The sequence below is a fragment of the Drosophila miranda genome (assembly GCF_003369915.1).
Source record: "Drosophila miranda strain MSH22 chromosome Y unlocalized genomic scaffold, D.miranda_PacBio2.1 Contig_Y2_pilon, whole genome shotgun sequence".
Classification (NCBI taxonomy): Eukaryota; Metazoa; Arthropoda; class Insecta; order Diptera; family Drosophilidae; genus Drosophila; species Drosophila miranda.
In genome coordinates this window covers 24,972,920-24,998,224 of record NW_022881614.1, presented here as the reverse complement: position 1 = coordinate 24,998,224, position 25,305 = coordinate 24,972,920, and the positions used below count along the sequence as shown (strand labels likewise).

Sequence of the window (25,305 nt, the reverse complement as noted above, 5' to 3'; positions counted from 1 at the left end):
TAGACCAATACTACTCTACGGAGTTACGGTGTGGTGGCCGGCCCTATCAAAAAGGGCGATCACCAAGCAACTGGGCAAAGTCCAGCGGACTGCCGCCCTATGCATCAGCGGAGCTCTTCGCACCACCCCAAATGATGCGCTAAATGCCATCCTATGCCTACAGAGCCTTGACCTCGCAGGAAAGGAACGGGCAGAAACAGCAGCAATACGTCTAAGAGACTCAGATCAATGGGTGACACAGTGCATAGGTCACTCAGCCATATTAAATAATAGCAGTACCGTCCCCACAAAAACAGACTACCAAGTTCCAAGAGAGTACACAGACACTCCCTTCGACACAATCATCCCTCACAGAGACGAATGGCTCGAGGGACTCCCAGGCCCAGATGGGGCCATAAACATCTTCACAGATGGATCAAAGCTGGACGACAGAGTCGGAGGGGGAATCTACTCTGAACAGCTAAACATAAGGCATTCCTTCAGACTCCCAGATCATTGCAGTGTCTTTCAAGCGGAAGTCATAGCAATCAGGGAGGCTCTAGACTGCCTACAAGCGTCACGGCAACCAAGCTAAACATTTATAGCGACAGCCAGGCTGCGATCAAATCGCTAAGCGCGATTTCCTCGAACTCGGCCACCGTGGCAGACTGCCGCAAATCTCTGCACGAGATGGCTCAGCAATTTGCTATTAGCCTGATTTGGGTCCCGGGCCACCGGGACATCGAGGGCAACTGTATAGCGGACGAGCTGGCCAGATCTGGCACTACAATCCCCCTTCTCCAAGACAAGGAGGATATCTGTATGCCAATGGCCACCTGTAAGCTCATTATAAGGGAGCAATACAAGCGACTAAAAAACGATATGTGGCAAACAGTGCCACGATGTCGCACAACTCGGCAAACATGGCCGACCATGGACATGAAGCGCACCTCCGAGCTCCTCAAGTTAAGCAGGAAAAGGTGCAGCGTAGTCACACGTTCCCTCACGGGACACTGGCTAATAGGTACCCACGCTAACAGGCTGGGGGCCCCACATAACGATTTTTGTCGTAGCTGTAGAGACGAGGAAGAGGAGGAGACAGTGGAACATCTGTTCTGCTCCTGCCCAGCTCTCAGCAGAAGAAGGCTACAGCACCTGGGCTCAGCCTTTCTACACGACATCTCAGAGATGTCCAAACTATGTCCCAGGAGGATAGCGAACTTTGTGAGAGCATCTGGATGGAATAATTGCTGACAGGAAGTCTCACAAGGCGGGAAGGAAATGATCCTATGCGGTATCACAACGGGCCGAAACCGGCCTAAGTGTGACGGGTTCCGAGCGAGCGCGGCAGCCGCCTCAACCTAACCTAACCTTGCGTCTGTATCCGCCCCGTTGACCGACCTATTAAAGCCGAAGCAAAAATTCGTGATGACAACAGAAGGCAAGGAAGCTTTTGAGCGGTTAAAGGGCATGCTTTGCAGTGCTGCGGTCTTGCAAAGTCCGGACTTCAGCAAACCATTTTGGTTTCCGGTTCAGTATCCAACACAGAAGAGGGAAGCTGAATGTTGTTCCGGATGCCTTGTCCAGGGTCCCATATGACCAAGTGGCTGCAGTGGATTTCAGCAATGAGTCAGCTCATTTCAAATCGGGAGAATATTAGGAACTGATGGAGGGAATTAAGAGCAATATGGCTCAACTGCCCGACCTTAAAATAGTTGATTCTCTGATCTATCGGCGATCCGAGCATGGAAAAGGAGACATCCTTAACGACGCGTTTGCTTGGAAGTTGTGGGTACCCAGGGGGATGGTCAAAGAAGTGCTAAAGAGAGCACACGATGATCCGCTGGCTTCCCATGGTGGAGTCCACAAGACACTCGAGCGGATCCGGCGTTATTATTTCTGGCCCGGACTCGTCAATGACGTAAAAGACTACGTGGCAGCCTGCGAGCAATGTAAAATGTCAAAAGCTCCAAACGCTCCGTTACGTCCACCGATGGGAAAAGCGGCCGAGTCGCAAAGGTTCTTCCAGCGTCTCTATATTGATTTCTTAGGTCCGTATCCTAGGTCTCGCAGTGGAAATATAGGAATTTTTATTGTCCTGGACCATTATTCGAAATTTGTTTTCCTCAAGCCTGTAAAAAAATTAAATGCTGATGTTGTGCTGAGGTATTTAGAGGAGGAGTTATTCTATACTTTCGGAGTTCCAGAGGGAATTGTATCTGACAACGGATCGCAATTTCGATCCGAGAAGTTTCAAGGCCTGCTCAGAAGGCATCGAATAACGCACACGCTAACAGCTGTCCACGCTCCCCAAGCCAACGCTTCGGAGCGAGTCAACCGTTCGGTCATCGCTGCCATTCGGTCGTATATTCGCAGTGACCAGAAAGACTGGGATGAGAGTCTTAGCAAAATATGCTGTGCGTTGAGGTCGGCGGTTCACTCAGGGTTAGGATCCACGCCCTACTATATGGTTTTCGGCCAGCAGATGGTGTCTTCAGGCGCAACGTATTCTTTGCTGAGGAAATTGGGGATGTTAGAGGACAAGGCAGCGACCTTCACACGTGAGGATTCATTGGATATCGTCAGAAAGAGAGCGTGTGAAGTGATGCGGAAGCAATGGGAGCAAAATCGACGGCATTATGACCTGAGGGCACAGGAAGTATCGTACCAGGTGGGGCAGGAAGTGCTACGGCGAAATTTTAAACAAAGCCATTTTCAAGCCGGCTACAACGCTAGGCTAGGGCCAATGTTTCTTAAGGCGCGAGTTAGACGGAAAGTGGGGAACTCGATTTATGAGCTGGAAGATCTGCAAGGAAAGCTCATCGGAAGGTACCACGGGAAGGATATCCGGCAAGTGTAGCTACAAGCCAGTCAGCCTTGTGGATTCCTCAATTCAGGCAATATCCCCAAGACTGACTTTGGCAGGGGGGATTTTGTAAGAGGCTTGTAGCTGAGCTAAGGGCGAAAACTAAATGGACCGCCAACGGCATTGTATGGGCAGCCATAGTCTCGCTGCTACAGGGGGTTTTGGAGTCAGGGTCTCTAAAACGGTGCTCTGAAAGGTTGGCTCCCTCTGGGGGTGAGTTAGTGCTGATGGCAGTTGAAGAGAAAGAGGAGAAAGCGATGACATTCGAACGTCATCCAGCGGATCCGGCCGGTCTCATAGTGGATGGGAGCGTGTCCATCTTCCTTTTGGAATTTGGATGTCGAGCGACCAACATCGCCCCGAACAGGCTCAGCAAAAATCATTAAGGAAAAAGTTCCAAAGTCAAGAAAAGAATATTGTCAAAGCGCGAGTGGTATCCAGCAGCAGCAAAGCAAAAGTCGCGGGACTAGGAAAACTGAAGCTAGGTCGGCCACTGGGGCCAAGATTGACGGGTAAGAGGAACAAAAAGTGGGATACCACAGATCTTTCGGGGCCGAATACGATAGACGGTTCTTTCTCCCTGCACTAGATTTGGCGCCTAGCAATTTGGGCTGGCGAAGCAGCGGCGCTCCAAGCAGCTGATCCGTCGCAGCACAGAGCGAGGGAGCAGAGACGCAGAAAAATTCTGAGAGGCTCGACCTTCGCGGGCAGCCGGATCGACGTCGGTGCGGCGGCGGCCACAAAGCGGGACGGTCGATAATCCGCGATAGCGGAAAGTTCAGCAACCGGCGAAATACGAACGGAGAAAAAGGAGGAAAATCGCTCAAATCCTACCTAAACGTGCCGTATGCCAAATTAAGTTAACAAGGCCCAATTAAGATCCGCAGTTTACATAGTGAAGTAAGGTGTTAGTGTGTTGTTAGAAAAAATAAAGAGGGCGAGCGGAGCCAAAGGTGATGCGCGCATAGGCAGAGAGTGAAAGCGGGGGAGAGAGAGAACACGCAAGCAGCAAAGGCAGAGCCCAATAGGAGAGCGAGCGAGCTATAAAAACGCTGTGGGTAGATGAAGGTGTGTGATATTGATTCGTGCGGGTGTATTTCTGCTTTGAAGTCCGGATTCTTTCCCCGGGGGGGGGGTTGGTGTGTGGGGACAGAAACGTGTCTCCAGTCGGTGCTCCGCTGACGGTTCCTTGGTGCCGGTGCTCCGCTGACGGTTCCTTGGTTCCGGTGCTCCGCTGACGGTTCTCGCACCAGTTTTCCGGCCTGGCCAGTACCGGGATGCTGCTGCCGATGTCCGTCGCTTCTGCTGATGTTGATGCCTGCCGCTGATGTCTTGGTGGGATCGTTATCACCACGATCGCCAATTTTGTTTCCTTTTTTTCTTTCAGGGCACGTGCGGCCTCCACTATTCTCCACCGGAAACTTCCTCCACCTGCCGCTGATGTCTTGGTGGGATCGTTATCACCACGATCGCCAATTTTGTTTCCTTTTTTTCTTTCAGGGCACGTGCGGCCTCCACTATTCTCCACCGGAAACTTCCTTTTTTTCTTCCTCGCCCCGTTTCCTTTTCTCCCACGCAAGTCTGCCACTGCTTCCCAGGATCCACTATAGATGCCGCTGTCTCTTTCTTCTCCAGCCCTGATACCTATCGGCTCTCTCCAAAACCTCCCATAACAACATACATCCTCATTTTTGATATTCCGTCGAATATTACTAGCTAGATAGAATATTGAGCCTTGCCCAAATCATTTTATTGCATTAATAAATCAATTTCCTACTTGACTGGATTGTTTTGGCGGATTTATCGTTAAAATATACCGTCCGACCCTCAGAAATATACCAAAATATACAGTCTCATTTTAAAAATATACCGTAAATATACTAGCGAAATCAAGTTCTATTTTACATATTCCTCGTTTTTGATATTCCGTGGAATATTACTAGCTTGATAGAACCATCAACTCTGCCCAAGTAATTTTATCCGATTAATGAATCAATTTTCTACTTGACTGGCTTATTTTAAATACTTAAATCTTAGCCCTGCCCACATAATTTATAATTTATTCCGTGCCATGTGGTGCGACTATGTTGCTCATTTATCGGAGCTGGTTCACTTATGGATGACAGCTGACAACTCAAGAACTGGCCCATTTCCACGGTGTTCCACTCCAGTTGCTAAAACGAAAACACGAAATTAAATAATAATTAAAATAGAATCAGTGTTTTATTTGGACAATACTATACTACTATACTATACTACTACTATACTATACCATACTAAAGGGCTGGCGAAAAATTATGACTTAAAGATTCACTGCCGCAAGCAAGTCGCTTATTGAATGGGCGTATTGAATGCCAAATCGATTGCTACGCAAATAAAAAATCAAACAAAAGAAAACTTTACAAAAAGGAAACAGCAAAAATGTTAATGTAATCAAGTAACAGAGAAAGTGCATTCCGGCCAACAGCAACAATCAAGCTAATGAGGGTGAGGTGGCCACATGTGTGGGCGTGAGTATCGTACGAGTCTGCCAAAAGGTCAACAGAACTAAAGCATGATCCACTTAAACTTACAGGTCTACGAACGTCTCTTGATAGCGCCATTGACATGAACAACCCCCCTCGGACCGTGTCGCAGGAGAAATCAATCAGCAGAGCACACAAATGACCAAATCAGAGGAACGGAAAAGCAATAATTAGCAACGTAATTAGTAGCAAGCCCGATATTCTTCCAAAACTTAAGGTCAAAATTGCGCATCGCCATGTTTTCCGAAGCATATGACACCGATGAGCTGGACACCATCGCCGATGTCATGGGACTCCGCTCACAGGCTCGACTAAACACATTTCGCGAAATGTGGTACCACTTATTTCTGTGGGCCCTCTTCTCATCCATTTTTATCCACACCTGTGCCGCCCTCGTGGCGTTTGTCACGCTTCGAAAGCATAAATTCGGTCGATTCTTCTCCATACTAATTCTGGTCATGGGATTCTTGTCCCCGGCTTCTAGTGGGATCATTAGCAGTGCTGATGATTGCATTTGTGCATCGCGCTTCCAGCCTGCCCATGATTGCATTTGTGCATCGCGCTTCCAGCCTGCCCATGTCGCCTATTTATGCAATGGTCTGGGGTCTTGGACAGACTATAGTCTCGGCGTGCCTGGGCTTCACCCGAATCTTGGCCACGCTCTAGATTATGGTCTGAAATTTCATAGTTCGTCGCTTGCTATTTTTTTTTTTGTAATCATTATCATACTTTTTTTTATTCGTTTTTCGCAGAAGATCTTGAAAGATGCTCGACAACAAATATAAAAATTCATAGATATGCGTATAAGAATATTGTGATTTTTAAATATACATATACTATATACGACCAGAGGAATAATGTAAAATATTTAGCTCTTACTTGTAATATTTACTCTAATTGTACATACGATACCAGCCGAATACACGAGACGATTCTAAAACTAAATCAGAGTATTGGGATTGAATCCCTTGAATTGTACAAAGTGTAAAGTTTGTTGCTGAGTACGTTCCCTATGCGTCGTTCGGTGTGAAGGGGCTGTGGTCCATTACAGCGCTTGATCTTTAAATCAGCTAGGGACTGCACAGCCGTAGGATCATTGGAAAAGTGGTCCAACAGTTTCTTGGGACAGGGATATTGAGATATGATGGATTCGGCCATCTCGAGCGTGACCAGCGGCAACCGATTTAGATGCTGCTGCCATAGACGTCCATAGCCATTGCCCTGCTCGACGCGGACGCACTGCTTCTTGTCGTTGGCCAAGTACTTCTTAAAGAACCCCAAATATTCATCGCGTTGATTTTTAAACGGGGCTTCGGCAATTGCCTTTGTATAGCGTCGGAGCAGGCACAACAGCTCTTGGCTCTCAGGAGCAGTCGGGAAATGCAACCTGCAACTTGTGGCCCAAGCAGGCTCTTTGATCCTTCTGAGAGTGATGCTAATTTGCTTCGGTTATCCAGTGGAGGACGTGGTTCTCCATTTTCCAGGCTTCGCCCAGGCCAGAACCGCTACTTCCGGAAACTATTGTGTGCTGGCCAATACTGCGCTCCCAGATGATGCAGTTTGTGATGGGCAACATGCGAATTTCATACTTCAGATCGGCGGAGTTTATTCGCTGCAAAAGCTCCTGTCCAACCGGAATGTCCACGAAACCCGCGTCTATAACCATACGCACATATTTCTGGCTTTCTCCTGGTTTGATTCGCTTTTGTTGCTCCCGTATCACTTGCTTTTGTAACTCGTCTAATTTACTCGACATTTTTTACAAACAATTTGCGCCATTTTAAGCAAGATTTGGAAAACGATAGTTATCATCGATACGCAATTTCATTGCGATTGTTTTGTTCCGTGCGCGTTTTGGCTAACGTGCGTCACTTTTGGTATTATTATTGGCATTTTTTTCGCGATTTAACTCAAGTTTTTATCTTGTTTAAATAAATGGAGTTTAAGCGTGTATTTGATCGACAAATTTTCGGTCACACTGTTCTCATTGAAAGCAACGCACCAGGGTGACCGTTTCTGGTACTGTGGTTTCTACTTTTCGGCATTTCTTGTTGTTTGTTTCATCAATCTATTAAATTTCATTTTCAACGGTATATAGAAAGTATATTTACGGTATATTTTTAAAATATATTTTGGTATATTTCTGTGGGTCGATATTTTAACGATAAGTCCGATAAACACACTGCAAGGCACGCCACACGTGTTTTTTTTATTTACTGCGAAATTTATTGAATTTTCTCACCAAAATGTATCTCATGTACACCATCAACGAAAGCGGCAACCGCGTCTACACTTTGAATGTAAATGAAAAGTTCTCCAGCTTTTCTAGTATGTTAAACTTATATGTTTCGTTGATATTGCAGAAACGCACTGAAGATGGTCGTCCGACCTTGTCGGCCCATCCAGCCCGTTTCTCTCCGGAAGACAAGTACTCCCGCCAGCGCATTACCATCAAGAAGCGCTTTAGTCTGCTGCTCACACAGAAGCCTGAGCCCGTGTCTTAAGACAGAGCAGAGTTGAATTTTAATTAGGGTACATGTGTATTTACAAATAATAAGTTACAAAATTTTCAATGAACTAAACAAATCGCTTTTAAATACGTCGTTTTAACCCTGCCGTGTAGGCAAACAGTTGGGGATTACGAAATTCTCCACGCATATCCAGCACGTAGTAAAGAGTCCTGTCCTTCACCTTGATTGGCAGTTGTACCCTGGCCATTTCACGGGACTCTTGCGCTGAGATGCATTTAAGTGGGACAGTCATGATACGGTTCCGGTTAAAGGGTCCATAGGTAACAAAGGAGATACTCTGACCGCCCTTGTGCAGGATGAGAAAGCGCACGGAACGAAGTGTGAACATCCAAACCGCAAACAGAATTCCGTATCCTTTAAATTTATAAAGACATAATTTGCTTCGAACCACATTATCTGTTTCAAATATGAACCAAACAAAAAGCAGCAAACAGTGATGCCATTCCTGTACTTGTTTTCGCCAAGATTTATGCGCTGAAACCACTTCAGCTCCTCTCCTGGCTTCTCCACCACTGGCGCATCCTTCAGCGTTGTAAACGCAAAATGGGAAAGATAGGTCCAGAAAAAGTTCAGCATCTTGTAGAACTTTGGATTCTCATATTTAAAGAGGATTAAGTCCTTTGGTACGCTTGTGCTCACATCAAACGGCGCAGCTCGAGTGGAATAGTTTTTAATTGCGCCAGAAACCGGCGTTTTGTTAACCACGTACGGAACTGTTAGTCGAAAACATGGCAGGCTGTGTCGTGTCAAAAAACTAGCACCCTTTCTTAGGGCAAAGTTTATGAGATTACTCATTTTAATTGATATTTCTGGGATTTGATTGGCATTTATTATTATTTTTTTTTTTTTTTGGTTTTAAATCATCTCAAGGATGATCGGAATTTTGATCGTAGCACTGTAGCCACATTGATCAGATACTGGTGATGTAGCTTGGCGAGTTTGACAGGTCGGTATATAAAAAAAAAGAGGAAAATTACTTAACTGTTTTAGAAAATAAACTGAAATTACTTTATAACATGATGAAGAAAAAAGGGGTCAAAAGTTTAAGTCAGCAGTTTTGATGAAGATTGCCAGCTCTCTGAGATGTAGCGGCTCTTTTTTTTATTAATAATTGATGTAAATTGTTATAATATTTAAAGATTTTGAATTTCCTTCTGAGCCCGGCAAATCTTTGGCAATCGAAGATCAGGTGTTCGGCATATTCAGTTACATTGCACGTTTCGCAGATATTTGAGTCAATTGCTTTGATTCTGTGTAGGAAGACTTTGTCGTATGTGTGTCCCGTCATAAGTCTGTTAATGGTCTTGATGCTTTTAGCATTCGATTTAAGAGAAAAATGCCAGGGTTTACTGGGTATGTCTGGAAATATGTCTATGAGGCTGGATCCCTTCGTCCTACACTTCGTCCTGTAGTCCTCATTCCATTTGTATACTAAAAAGTTCCTAATTTCTCTTTGAGCCTCCTTGTAGCTGTATTTTATATTTATTGTAAACCCCTCACTTGTACCAGCCTTTGCTGCTATGTCAGTCTTTTCGTTGATGGCCTGTTATGGGCGGTTTTGGAGAGAGCCGATAGGTATCAGGGCTGGAGAAGAAAGAGACAGCGGCATCTATAGTGGATCCTGGGAAGCAGTGGCAGAGTTGCGTGGGAGAAAAGGAAACGGGGCGAGGAAGAAAGAAAAAGAGAGTTTCCGGTGGAGAATCGTGGAGATAATGATCCCACCAAGACATCAGCGGCAGGCATCAACATCAGCAGAAGCGGCGGACATCGGCAGCAGCATCCCGGTACTGGCCAGGCCGGAAAACTGGTGCGAGAACCGTCAGCGGAGCACCGGCACCAAGGAACCGTCAGCGGAGCACCGACTGGAGCCACGTTTCTGTCCCCACACACCAACCCCCCCCGGGGAAAGAATCCGGACTTCAAAGCAGAAATACACCCGCACGAATCAATATCACACAACTTAATCTACCCACATCACACACAACCCACGCATGTATACCCTCATTCATAGCACATCACATAACATCACCACATTTCACACATCTACACCCGTCCGACCCACAATTAAACAATATATCACGATCATATAAAAAAACACCACGATCAAACGTAAACATCAGCAAGCATCAGGAAGCAACAACTTCTATCAAAGGGGGCTGCCAATTCGGCCGAAATAGGGTTTATTTTGTTGTTAGTATTTTTGTGTTAGTATTTGTTTCCTTTATATAAACCTAGATTATTAATTAATAATGTTCAAGTTAAATAAGAAAATATAATGGATATAAAAAGGAATATTTGAAAAGAGTCATGAGTGAATAGAAAACGGTAGTTGGGTGGGACGAGAGCGAGAAGAAGAGCGGGACCCTGAATATTAAAAGGGAGCGAATTCAAAAGGTGGCGCTCATGGAAGGGTGGGACCCTGCTAGGGATAACGAAACCAACTATCCCCGCTGACGAAAGTGTCAACGAGGACAAGTCTGTCCTATAAATTAGATTTGTTTTTTTTTGTTTTTGTTCAATCCGTCCCCTGGCTTATCGGGTCGGAAACACCCCTGACTTCCCCGTGAGCTAGCTGGGAACGATAGGCCAGGGTGGCAAAGAGGCGGATCATAACAGGCCACACCCTTATGACCAGGGACCCATAGAATGTCAAGTTTCTGAATGTCTGATTGGTTAATTATGTTGTGAATATCATTCACTAGGTACGAGTCTGTATTCTTATTATACCCGATACTCAAAATGAGTATTGGGGTATATTAGATTTGTGGTAAAAGTGGATGTGTGTAACGTCCAGAAGGAATCGTTTCCGACCCCATAAAGTATATATATTCTTGATCAGCATCAATAGCCGAGTCGATTGAGCCATGTCTGTCTGTCCGTCTGTTCGTCCCTCCGTCTGTCGTCCGTCCGTCTGTCCGTCTGTCCGTCCCCTTCAGCGCCTAGTGCTCAAAGACTATAAGAGCTAGAGCAACGATGTTTTGTTGATCCAGACTTCTGTGATATGTCACTGCTACAAAAATATTTCAAAACTTCGCCCCGCCCACTTCCGCCCCCACAAAGGACGAAAATCTGTGGCATCCACATTTTTAAAGATACGATAAAGCCAAAAACGCAGAATCGTAGAGGATGACTATATGTTCTAGAGTGTAAAATCTCAACCAGATCGTATAATTATTATAGCCAGAATCAAGAAAACAAATTCATTCTTTCTCGCTCTGTCTCTCTCTAACACACAGGTTTCATGGTCTGTTTTGCCAATTGCAAAATATGAGTTCAAGGATCTCAGAACCTATAAGAGCCAGAGCAACCAAATTTGGTATCCACACTCCTGTGATATCGGACCTTGACCGTTTCGTGTCCAAATTTCGCCACACCCCCTTCCGCCCCCGCAAAGGACGAAAATCTGGGGCATCCACAAATCTCAAAGACTATTAAGGCTAGAGTAACCAAATTTGGTATCCGCACTTCTGTTAGATCTCATTATAAAACGTATATCTCATAATTTCGCCCCACCCCCTTCCGCCCCCACAAAGGACGAAAATCTGTTGCATCCACAATATTGCACATTCGAGAAAACTAAAAACGCAGAATCATAGATAACGACCATATCTATCAGATTGCTGAATCTGGACCAGATCAGATAATTTTTATAGCCAAAAGGAACAAATCAATTTGCACTGGCTACGCAGCGCCCGACGTCACGCTCAGACTGATTTTCTGTCTCTCTCGCACGCACTCTTTGTCGTGTCGTTTAATATTAGCAGCGTCTGCCGGAGGAAAGCCATACTGAATTAGTATCGGGTATAACTGTAGAGTTGCGGTGTCCGCAGCAACTTGTAGTGACGCTTGAACCAGCTACAAAAATATTACTACAACAACAACAAAAATAAAAGAACGGAAAAAAAAAAAACTAATCAAAAATTTTAAATCCAGGGAATATCGTAATTGCGTTTAGCGCCCCTATTGCTCGTGATCGACGGGTACTTTTTGGGCAGACGGTCGGACTCGGGAGAGAGTCGGCCGCGGTTATGTTAACTCGAGGGAAATGGTGGTTGGCACTTTCGCTGTTAGGAGGGTTCGTGAATGCAAGTCCAGCTACGGTCGCTCTTTTCGATTTTGGGCCCCACTTCAGAAGGTAGTGTTTGTGGTGGAAAGAGGAAATATTAGCGGAAAAACATAACTAAACCTCGCGCCAGTGCTAAATCAAAGAAAAAAAGACAAACAAAAGAATCGTGTTGCTTTCAAATTATACCATAAAGAAATCGAAAAGAAATTTGCCACCCCAGTAAGGGGGCGTTCCATTCTGACCCCACGCCGGAGGCAAGGCATCCGAAAGTGGTCTCTTTTTTTTGTTTCGGACGGCCATTTGCAAGTTAATATAACAAGAGTGCCAATCGCCACATAGCGGTAAGTTGGACATTGGGGTTTAGGTGTCGCTAGGTAGTGTTAAATGGAACATGGGTTTTCTTGTATTACAGAATTGGCACGTTGTGCCAAGCAGATTTCCAAGGGAGAATAGCGGAAAAAGATAATTGGGATCGATGACCGAGCCGGCCGCAGCCACAACCAGCTGGCCATAGAAAGGGAAGAGAAGAGACTGCGCTCCCGAAAAAAAAAAAAGCACAAGAACCGATCGAATTCGCCGCTGGCGCAGAGAAGCGCAAGGCAGAGAGTCCGCCGCTCCAGCTGTGGGTCCGACTCAGTGCATCAGCAGCATCGTCGGCGCCGGGAAGCTGCGAAACTAAAAGCGGAATATTGAACATTTTTTTTTGGCCCCCAAGTTTTTTTGCGTAAATATCTTGCCCTCGGCCGACCTGGCTTAGTGAAAAAAAAGTAGAGGAAATAAAAACCCAGATCAAAATTATACCCATGAGCCAATAGGCAAGGTCTTAGTGAGTACGAATACAAATACCTTGCTCCCCTTTCGGCAGTGTAGCGCCGTTAATTCAGTCTTGCTTTTCTTTTCCCTTAAACCGTAAGGGCTAGCCCTATGTGGAGCCCAAAGAAAAGAAAGGCATAAGGGAATAGAAATACAATATCAATGCTCAAAAGCAAAGAAAAAAAGCAGTCCCCGAAAGCCTCTGCGCGCCTTGTTCTTTCTCTTCTTTTCTCTTTTTGTTGTTGTGCTCTCCCAATAAAATTACATTTACAGCAATTATAGCAAGCGGATCGTCTTCGACAAAAGCGCTTTTGGAGATGGATGGCACGTAAGTGAAAGAATATTGCTTTACTCTAAATAAATTGCATGCATGAGCGTGAGAGAAGGAGAGGTATAGGAAAGAAAGAAGGGGAGAGGTAAAACAGTTGGGCAGATCCACATGCCGGAAGAGATAGCAAGAACAGTAACCATGGGTTTTTTGTTGTTGTCACAAATGCTCTGTTAAATTTGTATGCCAGTTTAGCGGCTACCTCCTATATACATATACTGTTTTTTTTATTATATACACATTTAATTCTTTTTTTTTCTATTTAGTTATAATTCTTCTATTTTAATTATTATTAGTATTATTTTAATTTCCAACCTGGAATATTCTCGCATCCTGTTGTTCGCTAAAATAGTTATTGAGTCAATTGGGAGTTTAAGTAGAGTAGGGAAATGCCCCTGTGTCAAGTAATAAATAAGTTTTAAAATGAAATCGATAATGAACTAAATTATTTTAGGGCGCCATGCCGAGTGGATTATGGAAATGAAGTGAGTCTGGGGGATTTAGGGATCATCGGCCACTAATATGGCTTTGCGGCCCAGATGGTCAAGGTAGGGTGAGCAAAACGCTGCTACACCTACAGCTACTCAGCAGCACAACCCGTACTTCAGCATGTTCTGTTTTCTTTGCAGAGCAACCTCTATGTGTGCATAGCTTGTCACTCTTGGTAGTTTCTTTTCTGTATGGCCAGTCCGATCGATCATGTGTTAGGGAGGAAAACCGCACGCGAAATCAATATTATTATATGTATCCAATGCGAGCAGGTAGCACAGTGGTAAATCCTCACCCCCCCCTTGCCGACGACAAATAGAAGCCGGAACCAGCGCGTGCTCCTCTGGTCGCTACAATAAGATCAGCTCGTTATGATAGCGTATCGCTATACGTTGTATGCTACAAACTCACAACGTTCCCCCTCGTTTATTTTATTATTTATTTTGAGGCGGCGGTATAGCACCCAGATGATGGCGCAGAGAGGGATGGCGACGACGAGGGTGAACAAATAGGAGGCGGCGCTCCTTATCGTCATCGTCGTCGATGTAGTTTGAATTTTGTAGGCTTAACTCCCGTAGGAACGGCAAGCTTAGCTTTTCCTTGTGTGCCGTTACGTTTATTCGAGTCATCGCCGGTACCACCGCCTTTCTTTTGGAGTCGCCGAGGTGATTCACGTACCAGGTCCCGTTAAACGAGACCCGGTGGGAATACGTAACCAGGTACGATCCCGAGATTGCTTGGGTGGTCCCCGCCTCATCTACAACGGTGAACCTTGCGTCGTTGACGATGATGGTGCCGTGGTCCACCACGACGATCGGATCCAAGTGACCGGGCGAAGTCGCGCAGTGCGCGACGGACCCGGTCACCATCTGCTGAGCGCAGGTGATCCCCTCGCGTTCTCTGCAAAACGTGGCGCCGATGGTGGCTTCGCAATCCCCGATGCTGAGGGTTTGGGGCCCGCATTCTGCCACGATGTCTCCCTCGCTGAAATCCAGTATCTTGTTCTGATGTTGGACCGGGAAAATAAGCATTTTCCTACAGACCAGCTTCGGTTGGGGAAACTTGATGAGAAAGTGGAGTAGGTCTGCGCTCTGGAAGACGCTAATGTTTGACACTTCTAGTAGCTCCACTAGGCTGATGTTAGCGAGGTGTTGCTCGCCCAATTCCTTAATGTCAGCGCCGTCCAGAAGGGCGGGCTGATCACGTTGATCTTGGCAAGGGTTAAGGCCAGGAGGAGGTCTTCCAGATCCGTTATAATGATCCTGTTGTCCTCCTTGGCGATGTGGTTCACGAGGCGGGTCAGCTCGTTGATTCGGGTTTGAATCCTGGAGTTGATTTCGTTTTGGCCACGGCTGGACTCCGCCAGCTGCTTTTGTTGGAATTTGACCTGCTCCCAGTCGTCGAAGTCGGGCGTTCCGGCCACTACCTTCAATGCTGTTCCGAGCAAGTTTATACTCCTTGTTCCCCGATGGTGGACCCTTAGCGTGGCCACCAGGTTCTTGATGTGGTCCAGGTCGGCTGCTATCACTTGCGCCATCCGGTCTAGGCTAAACAGCTCCGCGGCTTGTTCCGTTTCGGCGACGTAATCTTCGTATGAAGTCACGTTCGTAGTGTGGTGCAGGTATCCGTGGTTGGCCCAAATGATGGCGTCCCCGTCCGCTATTGGGATATAGTCCGCGTTAGTGTAGTCATTCAACTTGACCAGCGCGCGCGTCGAGGTTAGCAGAGTGAGGAAAATCAGTAGGTCCTTCATGTTGTATGGTTTTGCGTTATCTTCGGATGCGTTTGGGTTGGGATCGATTCGACCGTTCGGCTGTGGTGGCGGAATGGCACTGATCGGTGATGGTGGGGTCTTGGACTGCCGGAGACGCTTGTCGCGGGCTACGCCGTCGGTCGACCTAGTGTCGGTACTTTTCGGGATCCGGGCAGTCGTCGCTTGCCTCGCTCGGGTTTTTCCCCGGCACGGTCGCCCCTTCCCCCCCTTTTCCCTTCGTTTCAGCCGGTACCTGTGCCCCTGTCGTGGTCCGGCGCTTGTTCGGCGGTACCTGGGTTGTCCGCCTCCCCGGCACGTTCGTCGGGTTCGCGGTCGTGGAATTCTCTCAGATCGTTGATGTTGGCGACCTTCCGTTTCCGGCTGCTCGGGTGCTGCAGCTGAACGATGTTTGGCGACGGGAAACCCTTCACGCGATAGGGGCCGTCAAATTTAGGGGCCAGTTTTGCCGCGAAGCCTTCGGCGGCGTTTGAGAGGTGATGCTGCCGTCCAGTACTAGCGAACCGACGCCACTGTCGTCGGCGAAGGTTGTAGTGCCTCCATTGTTCTTGGCTGGCCCTTTGAATGTTGTCTCTGACGATGGCGAACACTTCTTTTAGCCTGGCGGCCTTACCCATAGGAGTTTCCTGGGCGCTTCCCGTCCCCGGCGTGACCTCGTCGTATAAGGCGCCGGGCAGTCGGGGCTCTCTTCCGTGTACGAGGAATGCCGGGCTGAAACCGGTAGTCTCCGAGACGCTCGAGTTGATCGCCAGCGTCATTTCTGGCAAGAGTTCGTCCCACGTGTTTTGGTGATCGTCCACGAATTGGGCGATCATCGTCTTCACGGTCCGGTTTGCCCTTTCCGTCGGGTTCTCTTGCGGACAATAGGGCGCGGTGTGTTGGAGTTCCCCGCCGGCGGTGTGCAGCAAGGTCTTGAACGACCGACTGGTGAACTGGGTGCCGTTGTCACAGACAAACAGCTTCGGAACACCGAAGCTACTCAGTATGCGTTCCCTGAAAGCTCGTTCGAGGCTAGCCGTCGTTGCCTTCTTAAGGGGCACCAGTTCGACCCATTGGGAGAAGGTGTCAAAGAAAACTAGCAGGATGGCGTTCCCCCGTTTGGATCGGGGTAACGGTCCGACGAAGTCGGCGCACAGGGTGGCGAAGGGTTCCTCGGCCTTGCGAGTGAGCATCCTGCCCACTGGCAGCTCACGCAACCGCGGATATATCGCCTCACGTCGCGATAAAATCCCGGCCAATAATACCTCTGGGATATCCTCGTGATAGTTTTTCGTACGCCGAGGTGGCCTGCCGTCGGTTGGTCGTGGCACTCGCGGAGGACTCTCGCTCGGCAGTCCTTGGGCACGCAGAGCTTCCACGGCACGTGGTCGTCATCGTCGGCTCCGTGCCCCAGGTTTCGGTAAAGCTGCCCGTTTTCGTACGTGTAGTCCGGGTATTTTTAGGGCTCGTCGTGAACTTGTTGGATCCTTCTTCTGAGCCACGGGCAGGTCGTGCCCTCTTCTTCGACGCGTGAAAGGGATTCCAAAGGTTGCCTAGAGAGCGCGTTTGCGACCACGTTCTGGTTGCCGGCCCGATAATGTACGTCGTATTGGTACTGCTGCAGCTCCAGCGCCCATCTCGCCACTCTCCCGTAAGGGCTCTCAAGGGTGTTTAGCCATTTCAGCGCGAGATGGTCGGTCACCACGTCGAACCGGTATCCTTCCAAGTAACAGCGCAATTTCCGGATTGCCCATATGACGGCCAGGCATTCCTTGTCGGTGGCCGAATAATTCTCCTCTGCCTTGTTAAGGCGCCGGCTGACGTAGGCGATGACGCGTTCCTTCCCTTCGATCTCTTGGGTGAGGACCGCGCCCACACCCACGTTGCTCGCGTCGGTCTGCAGGGAGAATTTGACGTTGAAGTCCGGGCAGGCGAACACCGGGGCGGTGGTGAGTCGCATTTTGAGTTCGTCGAAGGAGTCCTGTTGTTCCTGCCCCCATGCCCATGCTCTCCCCTTCTTTAGTAGCAATGACATCGGTTGCACTATGGTGGCGAAATTGGGGATGAATCGACGATATCAGCCCGCCATACCTATGCATTGTCGCAATTCCTTCAGGTTAGTGGGCGGTCTCAGGTCTTTGACGGCCGCTATCTTGTCAGGGTCGGTATGAATGCCTTCCTCGCTGACCATGTGACCCAGGTATTTTATGCGGCGCTGGAAAAATACGCATTTGTCTGCGTTGATCCGCAGATTGGCCCGGCGCAGTCGCGAGAAGACTCTCTTGACGTTGCGCAAATGTTCCGCGAAATCCTTGCCGACGATGACGATGTCGTCCAGATACGCGAAAGCGAAGGGTTCCATGTCTGCGCCGATGACCGTGTCGAGGGTACGCTGGAACGTGGATCCCGCGGAATGTAACCCGAAAGGCATTACCTTCCACTGATAGAGGCCTCTTCCGGGCACCGTGAACGCCGTGGCCTCCTTACTGTCATGGGCCATCGGTATCTGCCAGTATCCATTCTTCAGATCCAGCGTGGTGATGAACCGCGCGTTTCGGAGTCTTTCCAGTATATAGTTGATCCTCGGCAACGGGTATGCGTCCGGGACCGAATGTTCGTTTAGTTGTCGATAGTCCACACACATGCGCCACCTCCCGTCCTTTTTGCGGACGAGGACAATGGGGGCGCTGTGGGGACTTCGCGAGGGCTCGATCAGGCCTTCTGCTATCAGCTGGTCGACCTGCTCGTCGATGATCCGACGCATAGCCGGGTTCTTTGGGTAGTACCGTTGCTTTATGGGACGCTGGTCCCTCATAACTATCGTGTGCTCCGTGAGGTCCGTGGTCCCTCGGAGGCCTGCGAGCTTCGGCAGCTCTTCGTCCAGGAATTCCTGGATTTGCGGCGCCACGTCGGGAGGCCAGGGGTCGGGGACTCCGGCTGAATACATGGGTTGTGTCGTTCGGCGTGATGCACGAACATGCGGGTCTCGATGATGCCGCTAGTACTAGACCAGTGGCTCGTTCGGGTGACGCAGATTTCCGCTCTGGTGCCTGCTATAGTGAAACCTTCGGCGACGCGGGGAGGGTGGCTCCGGCAGCGCCCCGTGCCGTTGGTGCTGATGAGTTGATCTCCGGCCACGGGCGCGTCGGGGCCCCGGTCGGTGTCTCGAGTGGCTGTTGCTCCTATTCCCGGTTCTCGGCTGGGAAAACTTCGGGCAGTAAGGACGATTTCGGATGTGGGAGTTTCCGTTATCGAAAGGGCTGCGTTACCGCGCTCGCTCGCCGGGGCGGCTAACGTGGTCGTTGTATTCGGCGCTGGGCCGCTGGACGATTGTCGCCGCCGTGGGGGTTCGATCGTTGCTCCGGGCTCTCCACCACTCGTCGAGGACGTTGGACCGGGGGTCCTGGTGGGTCTGTTCGCGTCCCTTGTTGCCTTACCCGAGATTTTGCCCTGGTTGGGGTCAGGGCGTTCCGTCGGGGTCCTGGGCTTCGTGTTCCTGATTCCTTGTTTGCGTGGCGTATCGTTCGTCGCCTTAGGTTTCGTAGGCGCGTGTTCCGGGTTGTGCACCTGGCTGGCGGTAACTACCGGTGTATTTGTCGCGAGGCGACTGTCGCGGAGTCGGAGGAGGGTGGTGCCACACTGTATCGATGTTTCGATGGCGCAGAGGAAGTCCGTCCCCACGATGACCTGCTCTAGCATGTTTGGTAACACTAGGAGCGGTATCTGTACCTCGCGTTTGTCCAGTTTAACGAACGCCAACAGAATTTGCGTTATTTCGCGTACCGACCCGTCTGCCAGGCGGATCTGGACGCACGCTTCCCTGAGGCCGGCGTCGTTGCCGAGCTGCCGGGCGAGGTTAGCGCTGACGAAACTCCGGGACGCCCCGGTATCCACAGTGGCCTCTGTGGCCCGTCCTCCTATCGTCACCCTCGCCACTATCCGGCCGTCCTGTGTCTGTAGTGGGTGGCTTAGTTCTGGGTTTAGGGAGGCGTCGTTCCCGGCTGTTCCCGTGCCAGTCGGGGACGCTGATCGTTTCCCGACGAGTCTTGGCGGCAGCAATCGATGGCCTTACGCCTCGCTTACCGCATTCCCAACAGAACAGGATAGAGGGGTTGGTGCAATTGTGGGAGGCATGGCCGGCTTCGCCGCAGCGGCGACAGGCCATCCGTGGGTTGGCGATGGGGGTGGTGACCATGCGGTGAGCGACTTCCGGCGCTGGAGTGTCGGGTCGGTTTGACGATGGTCTCCTTGCCGGTCCTGCCGTGTCCCATTGGGGCTTCCGAAAGGAGGTCCGGTTTGCTTCGACCTCGTTTTGCGTCTGGTGCGTCGTCGGTCTAGTGTATCTTGGGCCGGGCCGAGGGGCAGTGGGAGCAGTGGGGTTATTCCGCTCTTGGATGGATTCGAGTTCCGTAGCCTACATAGTTAGTTGGGCCAAACTTCGCAGTTCGTGTCTTCGCACGTACAGTTGATATGCCGGCAGAGTATTATCATAAATCCTGTTGAGCTCTTGGGCATCATCGTACCCGGCGTGGTGCATGAGCAACCTGAGCTCGATTATGAAGTCCTTGAATAACTCGCCCGTCGCTTGCTTGCGGGCTCGGATCTGATCCTCTAACTGTTCGAAATACCGCGGCGGGAGGAAAAAGGACAAAAATTCTTGCCGGAAGTTGACCCACGAGGCGCCTTGCAGCCTGCTGGTGCGGAACCAGCGGTTGGCACGGTCGATAAGGATTTCCGCCATAGCTCGAGGCAAGTGGTTGGTGTCTATCCCGTACGAAAGCGCGCGCTCTTCCAACAGCTCGATGAAAGACAACGGATCATCCTGTCCGTCGAATTGGATCCCCCACCTCCTAATCCGTTCCGCCATCTGGGCAGCTTGACTGTATCGATGGGCTTCCAACGCGTCGTTACCTCCCCGGGGTCTATCGCTTTCAGGGAGGAGCCTCCTCATGGGTGAGGGGCGGACCTCTGGGGACGGGGGTCTTGGGGGGGCGGCTGCGGTCACCACGATGGGCGTGCCGGTTGGTCTGCCTTCGGGGGCCCCAGGGATCTGCAGACCGCTTTTGGGGTCTGCCTTCCGTCTCTCCGCCTGCCCGGAAGTAGAGGGTTGCGGCGACTTTGCGCGTCCCGGTGGTTTGGCGTATTGCCGTTCGAGTTCCGCCAGTCGAATCCAGGCCTCTTGTTCGAGGGGTCCTTCGACCAGCGTGGCGAACCTTTTCCGTAGGTCCTCAACTGTCCCTTCGCGGTCGAACCCGAATTCTTCCGCGAAGGCTTCCAGTTCTTCCCGGCGGCGCTTGTGGATCCAGCCGGTGCTGACCCCCGGATTAACGGTCAATTCGTCCCCGTCGTACTCACCTGATTGTTCCCCCGTATAGGGCTCCATGCTTCTCTTGGTCGTTGCGTCGCTGTTCCTACGGACTGGTTGAGCGTCCGGGATCTTGAGGTACTGTGTTCCCTTTTCTTTTCACTGTCACTTAGTACACGTACACGTAGACTCGTTCGCGATCCTCACCGTTAGAATTGTGGGGATTTGAGCACGGTTACGCGCCGCGGTAGTGGGGTGGGTTTTTTTCTGCGGTCGAGCGATCGGCCGCGTATGCACGTAGGCGTACACGCGGGGGCTATCTTTCCCCCTTTTTTTTTTTGGTCTGTCTCTTGCACTCCTGACTGCCGTGGGTTTTTAATCCACGAACCCCTCGTTAGAGTTTCCTTCGGGTCCCTGCTCGGGCGCCACTTGTAATGTCTCCTCTTCCAGGCTGAGGTAAGCTCAGTCATGTCCAGGGGTCTTCCTACAAGAAATTTGTAGTTCGCAGGAACTCCGAAAGGGGGTCGGCTCGTCTTACTGGGCGGACGGGAGGGTCGAGAAGAAAGGCGCGGAGCGAGGCACACCCGCGTGGGTCGAGAGAGAGGCGGGCGCAGGGCGAAGCACACCTGCGTGGGTCGGGAAAGAGGGGTCACAGGGCGAGTCACACCTGTGGGGGTCGAGAGAGGGGCGCAGGGCGTGTCACACCTGCGTGAGGGTGGGGTTTCGAGGATTGGTCGGGGGTTAGTGGAGGTGAGTGTGGCTCGCTGGCGAGTAGTTGTTGGTAAGGGTGACCGGGGAGGGGTTTGGATCCCCAAAAATGACTTACACGGGGTTGGTTCTCGTTACAATAATGATTTATTAGCTAGCTGGTTATACAGGTAATTTGTTACATTGAATATTTTTTGTTGTTTCGTCACGTTCCCGGAAGGATTCTTAACTTGTATCTTAGTTGTCACGCGGGACAACGTCTATTCTCGGCCCGGGTCTCCGCGTAAGTGAAGTCTGCTCGGCACTTGCGCGCTCGGGAAAGGGAAAGACGCGGAGCGTCCCGAAGCCGCGAAGGGAAGGGGCGGGGGTTCTTATCGGCTAGTCTGTGCTTCGGGAGCTTAAGTTTAGAGGTGGGGGTATTGTGTTGGCCCGGTGGGGAGTTGTCACCGGCTAACGGTTCGTGTCTCGGGAGCTTATGGCTAAACGCGGGGCAATGTGTTGGTGTGGGGGGCGTTCTTACCGGCTAATTGTCAGTGCTTCGGGAGCTTTTCGTTAGAGGTGGGGGTAATGTGTTGGTACGAGAATGTGGGATTGGCTGTCGTGAAATGGTAGGCGAAACGATATGGGGAATGAGTTTCTTTATTGGTGGTACATTTATTGTATGCATTCTCTGTTCTTAAGGCTAAGTAACGATACATTTAAGGGAAACTGGAGATATAACGAGGGGGAACGTTGTGAGTTGCTGCGGACACCGCAACTCTACGGTTATACCCGATACTAAGTCAGTATGGCTCTCCTCCGGCAGACGCCGCTAATATTAAACGACACGACAAAGAGTGCGTGCGAGAGAGACAGAAAATCAGTCTGAGCGTGACGTCGGGCGCTGCGTAGCCACTGCAAATTGATTTGTTCCTATTGGCTATAAAAATGATCTGATCTGATCCAGATTCAGCAATCTGATAGATATGGTCATTATCTATGATGAAATTTGAGATACACGTTTTATAGTAAGATCTAACAGAAGTGCGGATACCAAATTTGGTTACTCTAGCCTTAAAAGTCTCTGAGATTTTTGAATATCCCCAGATTTTCGTCCTTTGCGGGGGCGGAAGGGGGTGTGGCGAAATTTTGAAACAAACTCGTCTCGGTCCGATATATTAGGAGTGTGGATACCAAATTTGGTTGCTCTAGCTTTTATAGTCTCTGAGATCTAGGCGCTAATGTTTTACTCTAAGCAAAGCCGCCTATGCTACGTGTTTGTTAGAGAGACAGGGCGAGAAAAAATGAAATTGTTTTCTTGATGCTGGCTATAATAATAATACGATCCAATTCAGATTCCGCAGTCTTAAAGATATGGTCATTCTCTACAATTCTACGTTTTTGGTTTTCTCATATCTTTAAAATTGTGAATGCCACAGATTTTCGTCCTTTGTGGGGTCGGAAGTGGGCGGGGCGAAGTTTTGAAATATTTTTGTAGCTGTGACATATCACAGTCCACAGTCTGGATCCAAAACATCGTTGCTCTAGCTCTTATAGTCTTTGAGCACTAGGCGCTGAAGGGGACGGACAGACGGACGGACGGACAGACGGACAGATGGACAGACGGACGGACGGACAGACGGACAGACAGACAGACAGACAGGGCCCAATCGACTCGGCTATTGATGCTGATCAAGAATATATATACTTTATGGGGTCGGAAACGATTCCTTCTGGACGTTACACACATCCACTTTTACCACAAATCTAATATACCCCAATACTCATTTTGAGTATCGGCTATAAAAAGGGGAAAAATGAGTCGGTGACGATCCCGCGATGTAGCGCGCTGTGACGAACCTTCCTAAGGTTCGTTACAAGGCAATGACTGCACTCTACACATGCAAAAAAGCTATTGGGCTAAGATAAGGTATGATCCCAAGCATAGTCCAATGGATATATCAAGCTATAGTTAGACCAATACTACTCTACGGAGTTACGGTGTGGTGGCCGGCCCTATCAAAAAGGGCGATCACCAAGCAACTGGGCAAAGTCCAGCGGACTGCCGCCCTATGCATCAGCGGAGCTCTTCGCACCACCCCAAATGATGCGCTAAATGCCATCCTATGCCTACAGAGCCTTGACCTCGCAGGAAAGGAACGGGCAGAAGCAGCAGCAATACGTCAATAAAAACGCAGAATCATAGATAATGACCATATCTATCAGAATGCTGAATCTGGATCAGATCGGATCATTTTTGTAGCCAAAAGCAAGAAATCAATTTTCAGTGGCTACGCAGCGCCCGACGTCACGCTCAGACTGATTTTCTGTCTCTCTCGCACGCACTCTTTGTCGTGTCGTTTAATATTAGCGGCGTCTGCCGGAGGAGAGCCATACTGACTTAGTATCGGGTATAACTGTAGAGTTGCGGTCTCCGCAGCAACTCACAACGTTCCCCCTCGTTATACCCGATACTCAAAATGAGTATTGGGGTATATTAGATTTGTGGTAAAAGTGGATGTGTGTAACGTCCAGAAGGAATCGTTTCCGACCCCATAAAGTATATATATTCTTGATCAGCATCAATAGCCGAGTCGATTGCGCCCTGTCTGTCTGTCCGTCTGTCCGTCCGTCCGTCCGTCCGTCTGTCCGTCCGTCCGTCCGTCCGTCCGTCCGTCCGTCCCCTTCAGCGCCTAGTGCTCAAAGACTATAAGATCTAGAGCAACGATGTTTTGGATCCAGACTTCTGGGATATGTCACTGCTACAAAAATATTTCAAAACTTCGCCCCGCCCACTTCCGCCCTCACAAAGGACGAAAATCTTTGGCATCCACAATATTGCACATTCGAGAAAACTAAAAACGCAGAATCATAGATAATGACTATATCTATCAGATTGCTGAATCTGGATCAGATCGGATCATTTTTGTAGCCAAAAGCAAGAAATCAATTTGCAGTGGCCACGCAGCGCCCGACGTCACGCTCAGACTGATTTTCTGTCTCTCTCGCACGCACTCTTTGTCGTGTGGTTCAATATTAGCGGCGTCTGCCGCAGGAGAGCCATACTGACTTAGTATCGGGTATAACTGTAGAGTTGCGGTCTCCGCAGCAACTCACAACGATCCCCCTCGTTATACCCGATACTCAAAATGAGTATTGGGGTATATTAGATTTGTGGTAAAAGTGGATGTGTGTAACGTCCAGAAGGAATCGTTTCCGACCCCATAAAGTATATATATTCTTAATCAGCATCAATAGCCGAGTCGATTGAGCCATGTCTGTCTCTCCGTCTGTCCGTCCGTCCGTCTGTCCGTCCCCTTCAGCGCCTAGTGCTCAAAGACTATAAGAGCTAGAGCAACGATGTTTTGTATCCAGACTTCTGTGATATGTCACTGCTACAAAAATATTTCAAAACTTCACCCCGCCCACTTCCGCCCTCACAAAGGACGAAAATCTTTGGCATCCACATTTTTAAAGATACGATAAAACCAAAAACGCAGAATCGTAGAGGATGACTATATGTTCTAGAGTGTAAAATCTCAACCAGATCGTATAATTATTATAGCCAGAATCAAGAAAACAATTTCATTCTTTCTCGCTCTGTCTCTCTCTAACACACAGGTTTCATGGTCGGCTTTGCCAATTGCAAAATATGAGTTCAAGGATCTCAGAACCTATAAGAGCCAAAGCAACCAAATTTGGTATCCACACTCCTGTGATATCGGACCTTGACCGTTTCGTGTCCAAATTTCGCCACACCCCCTTCCGCCCCCGCAAAGGACGAAAATCTGGGGCATCCACAAATCTCAAAGACTATTAAGGCTAGAGTAACCAAATTTGGTATCCGCACTTCTGTTAGATCTCATTATAAAACGTATATCTCAGAATTTCGCCCCACCCCCTTCCGCCCCCACAAAGGACGAAAATCTGTTGCATCCACAATATTGCACATTCGAGAAAACTAAA

General features: G+C 49.2%; 2 protein-coding genes, 2 long non-coding RNA genes and 1 pseudogene across 4 annotated transcripts; 3 read left to right on the top strand and 2 right to left on the bottom strand.

The window, feature by feature from the left end:
• Nucleotides 1-3,139: 3,139 nt before the first annotated feature.
• On the top strand, nucleotides 3,140-3,570 carry LOC117193330. Its single transcript, XR_004474573.1, has 2 exons — nucleotides 3,140-3,357; nucleotides 3,435-3,570. It is a non-coding gene; the product is annotated as an uncharacterized LOC117193330 (long non-coding RNA).
• A 1,617-nt stretch (nucleotides 3,571-5,187) lies between these two features.
• Nucleotides 5,188-7,385, bottom strand: LOC117193245 (annotated as a pseudogene).
• Nucleotides 7,386-7,521: 136 nt separating this feature from the next.
• Nucleotides 7,522-7,952, top strand: LOC117193247 (H/ACA ribonucleoprotein complex subunit 3-like). The gene is made up of 2 exons (XM_033397990.1): nucleotides 7,522-7,670; nucleotides 7,734-7,952. Exons 1-2 carry the CDS (start codon nucleotides 7,617-7,619, stop codon nucleotides 7,872-7,874), a joined length of 195 nt encoding a protein of 64 aa, XP_033253881.1. The 5' UTR covers nucleotides 7,522-7,616; the 3' UTR covers nucleotides 7,875-7,952.
• LOC117193246 (transmembrane protein 223-like) lies at nucleotides 7,887-8,930 on the bottom strand. Its single transcript, XM_033397989.1, has 3 exons — nucleotides 8,910-8,930; nucleotides 8,315-8,818; nucleotides 7,887-8,255 (listed from the first exon to the last, which is right to left on the bottom strand). The coding sequence occupies exons 2-3, from the start codon at nucleotides 8,694-8,696 to the stop codon at nucleotides 7,963-7,965; spliced, it is 675 nt and encodes a 224-aa protein (XP_033253880.1). The 5' UTR covers nucleotides 8,697-8,818; nucleotides 8,910-8,930; the 3' UTR covers nucleotides 7,887-7,962.
• A 2,860-nt stretch (nucleotides 8,931-11,790) lies between these two features.
• LOC117194203 lies at nucleotides 11,791-13,333 on the top strand. The gene is made up of 3 exons (XR_004474769.1): nucleotides 11,791-12,308; nucleotides 12,380-12,793; nucleotides 13,054-13,333. It is a non-coding gene; the product is annotated as an uncharacterized LOC117194203 (long non-coding RNA).
• The last annotated feature ends 11,972 nt before the right edge of the window (nucleotides 13,334-25,305 follow it).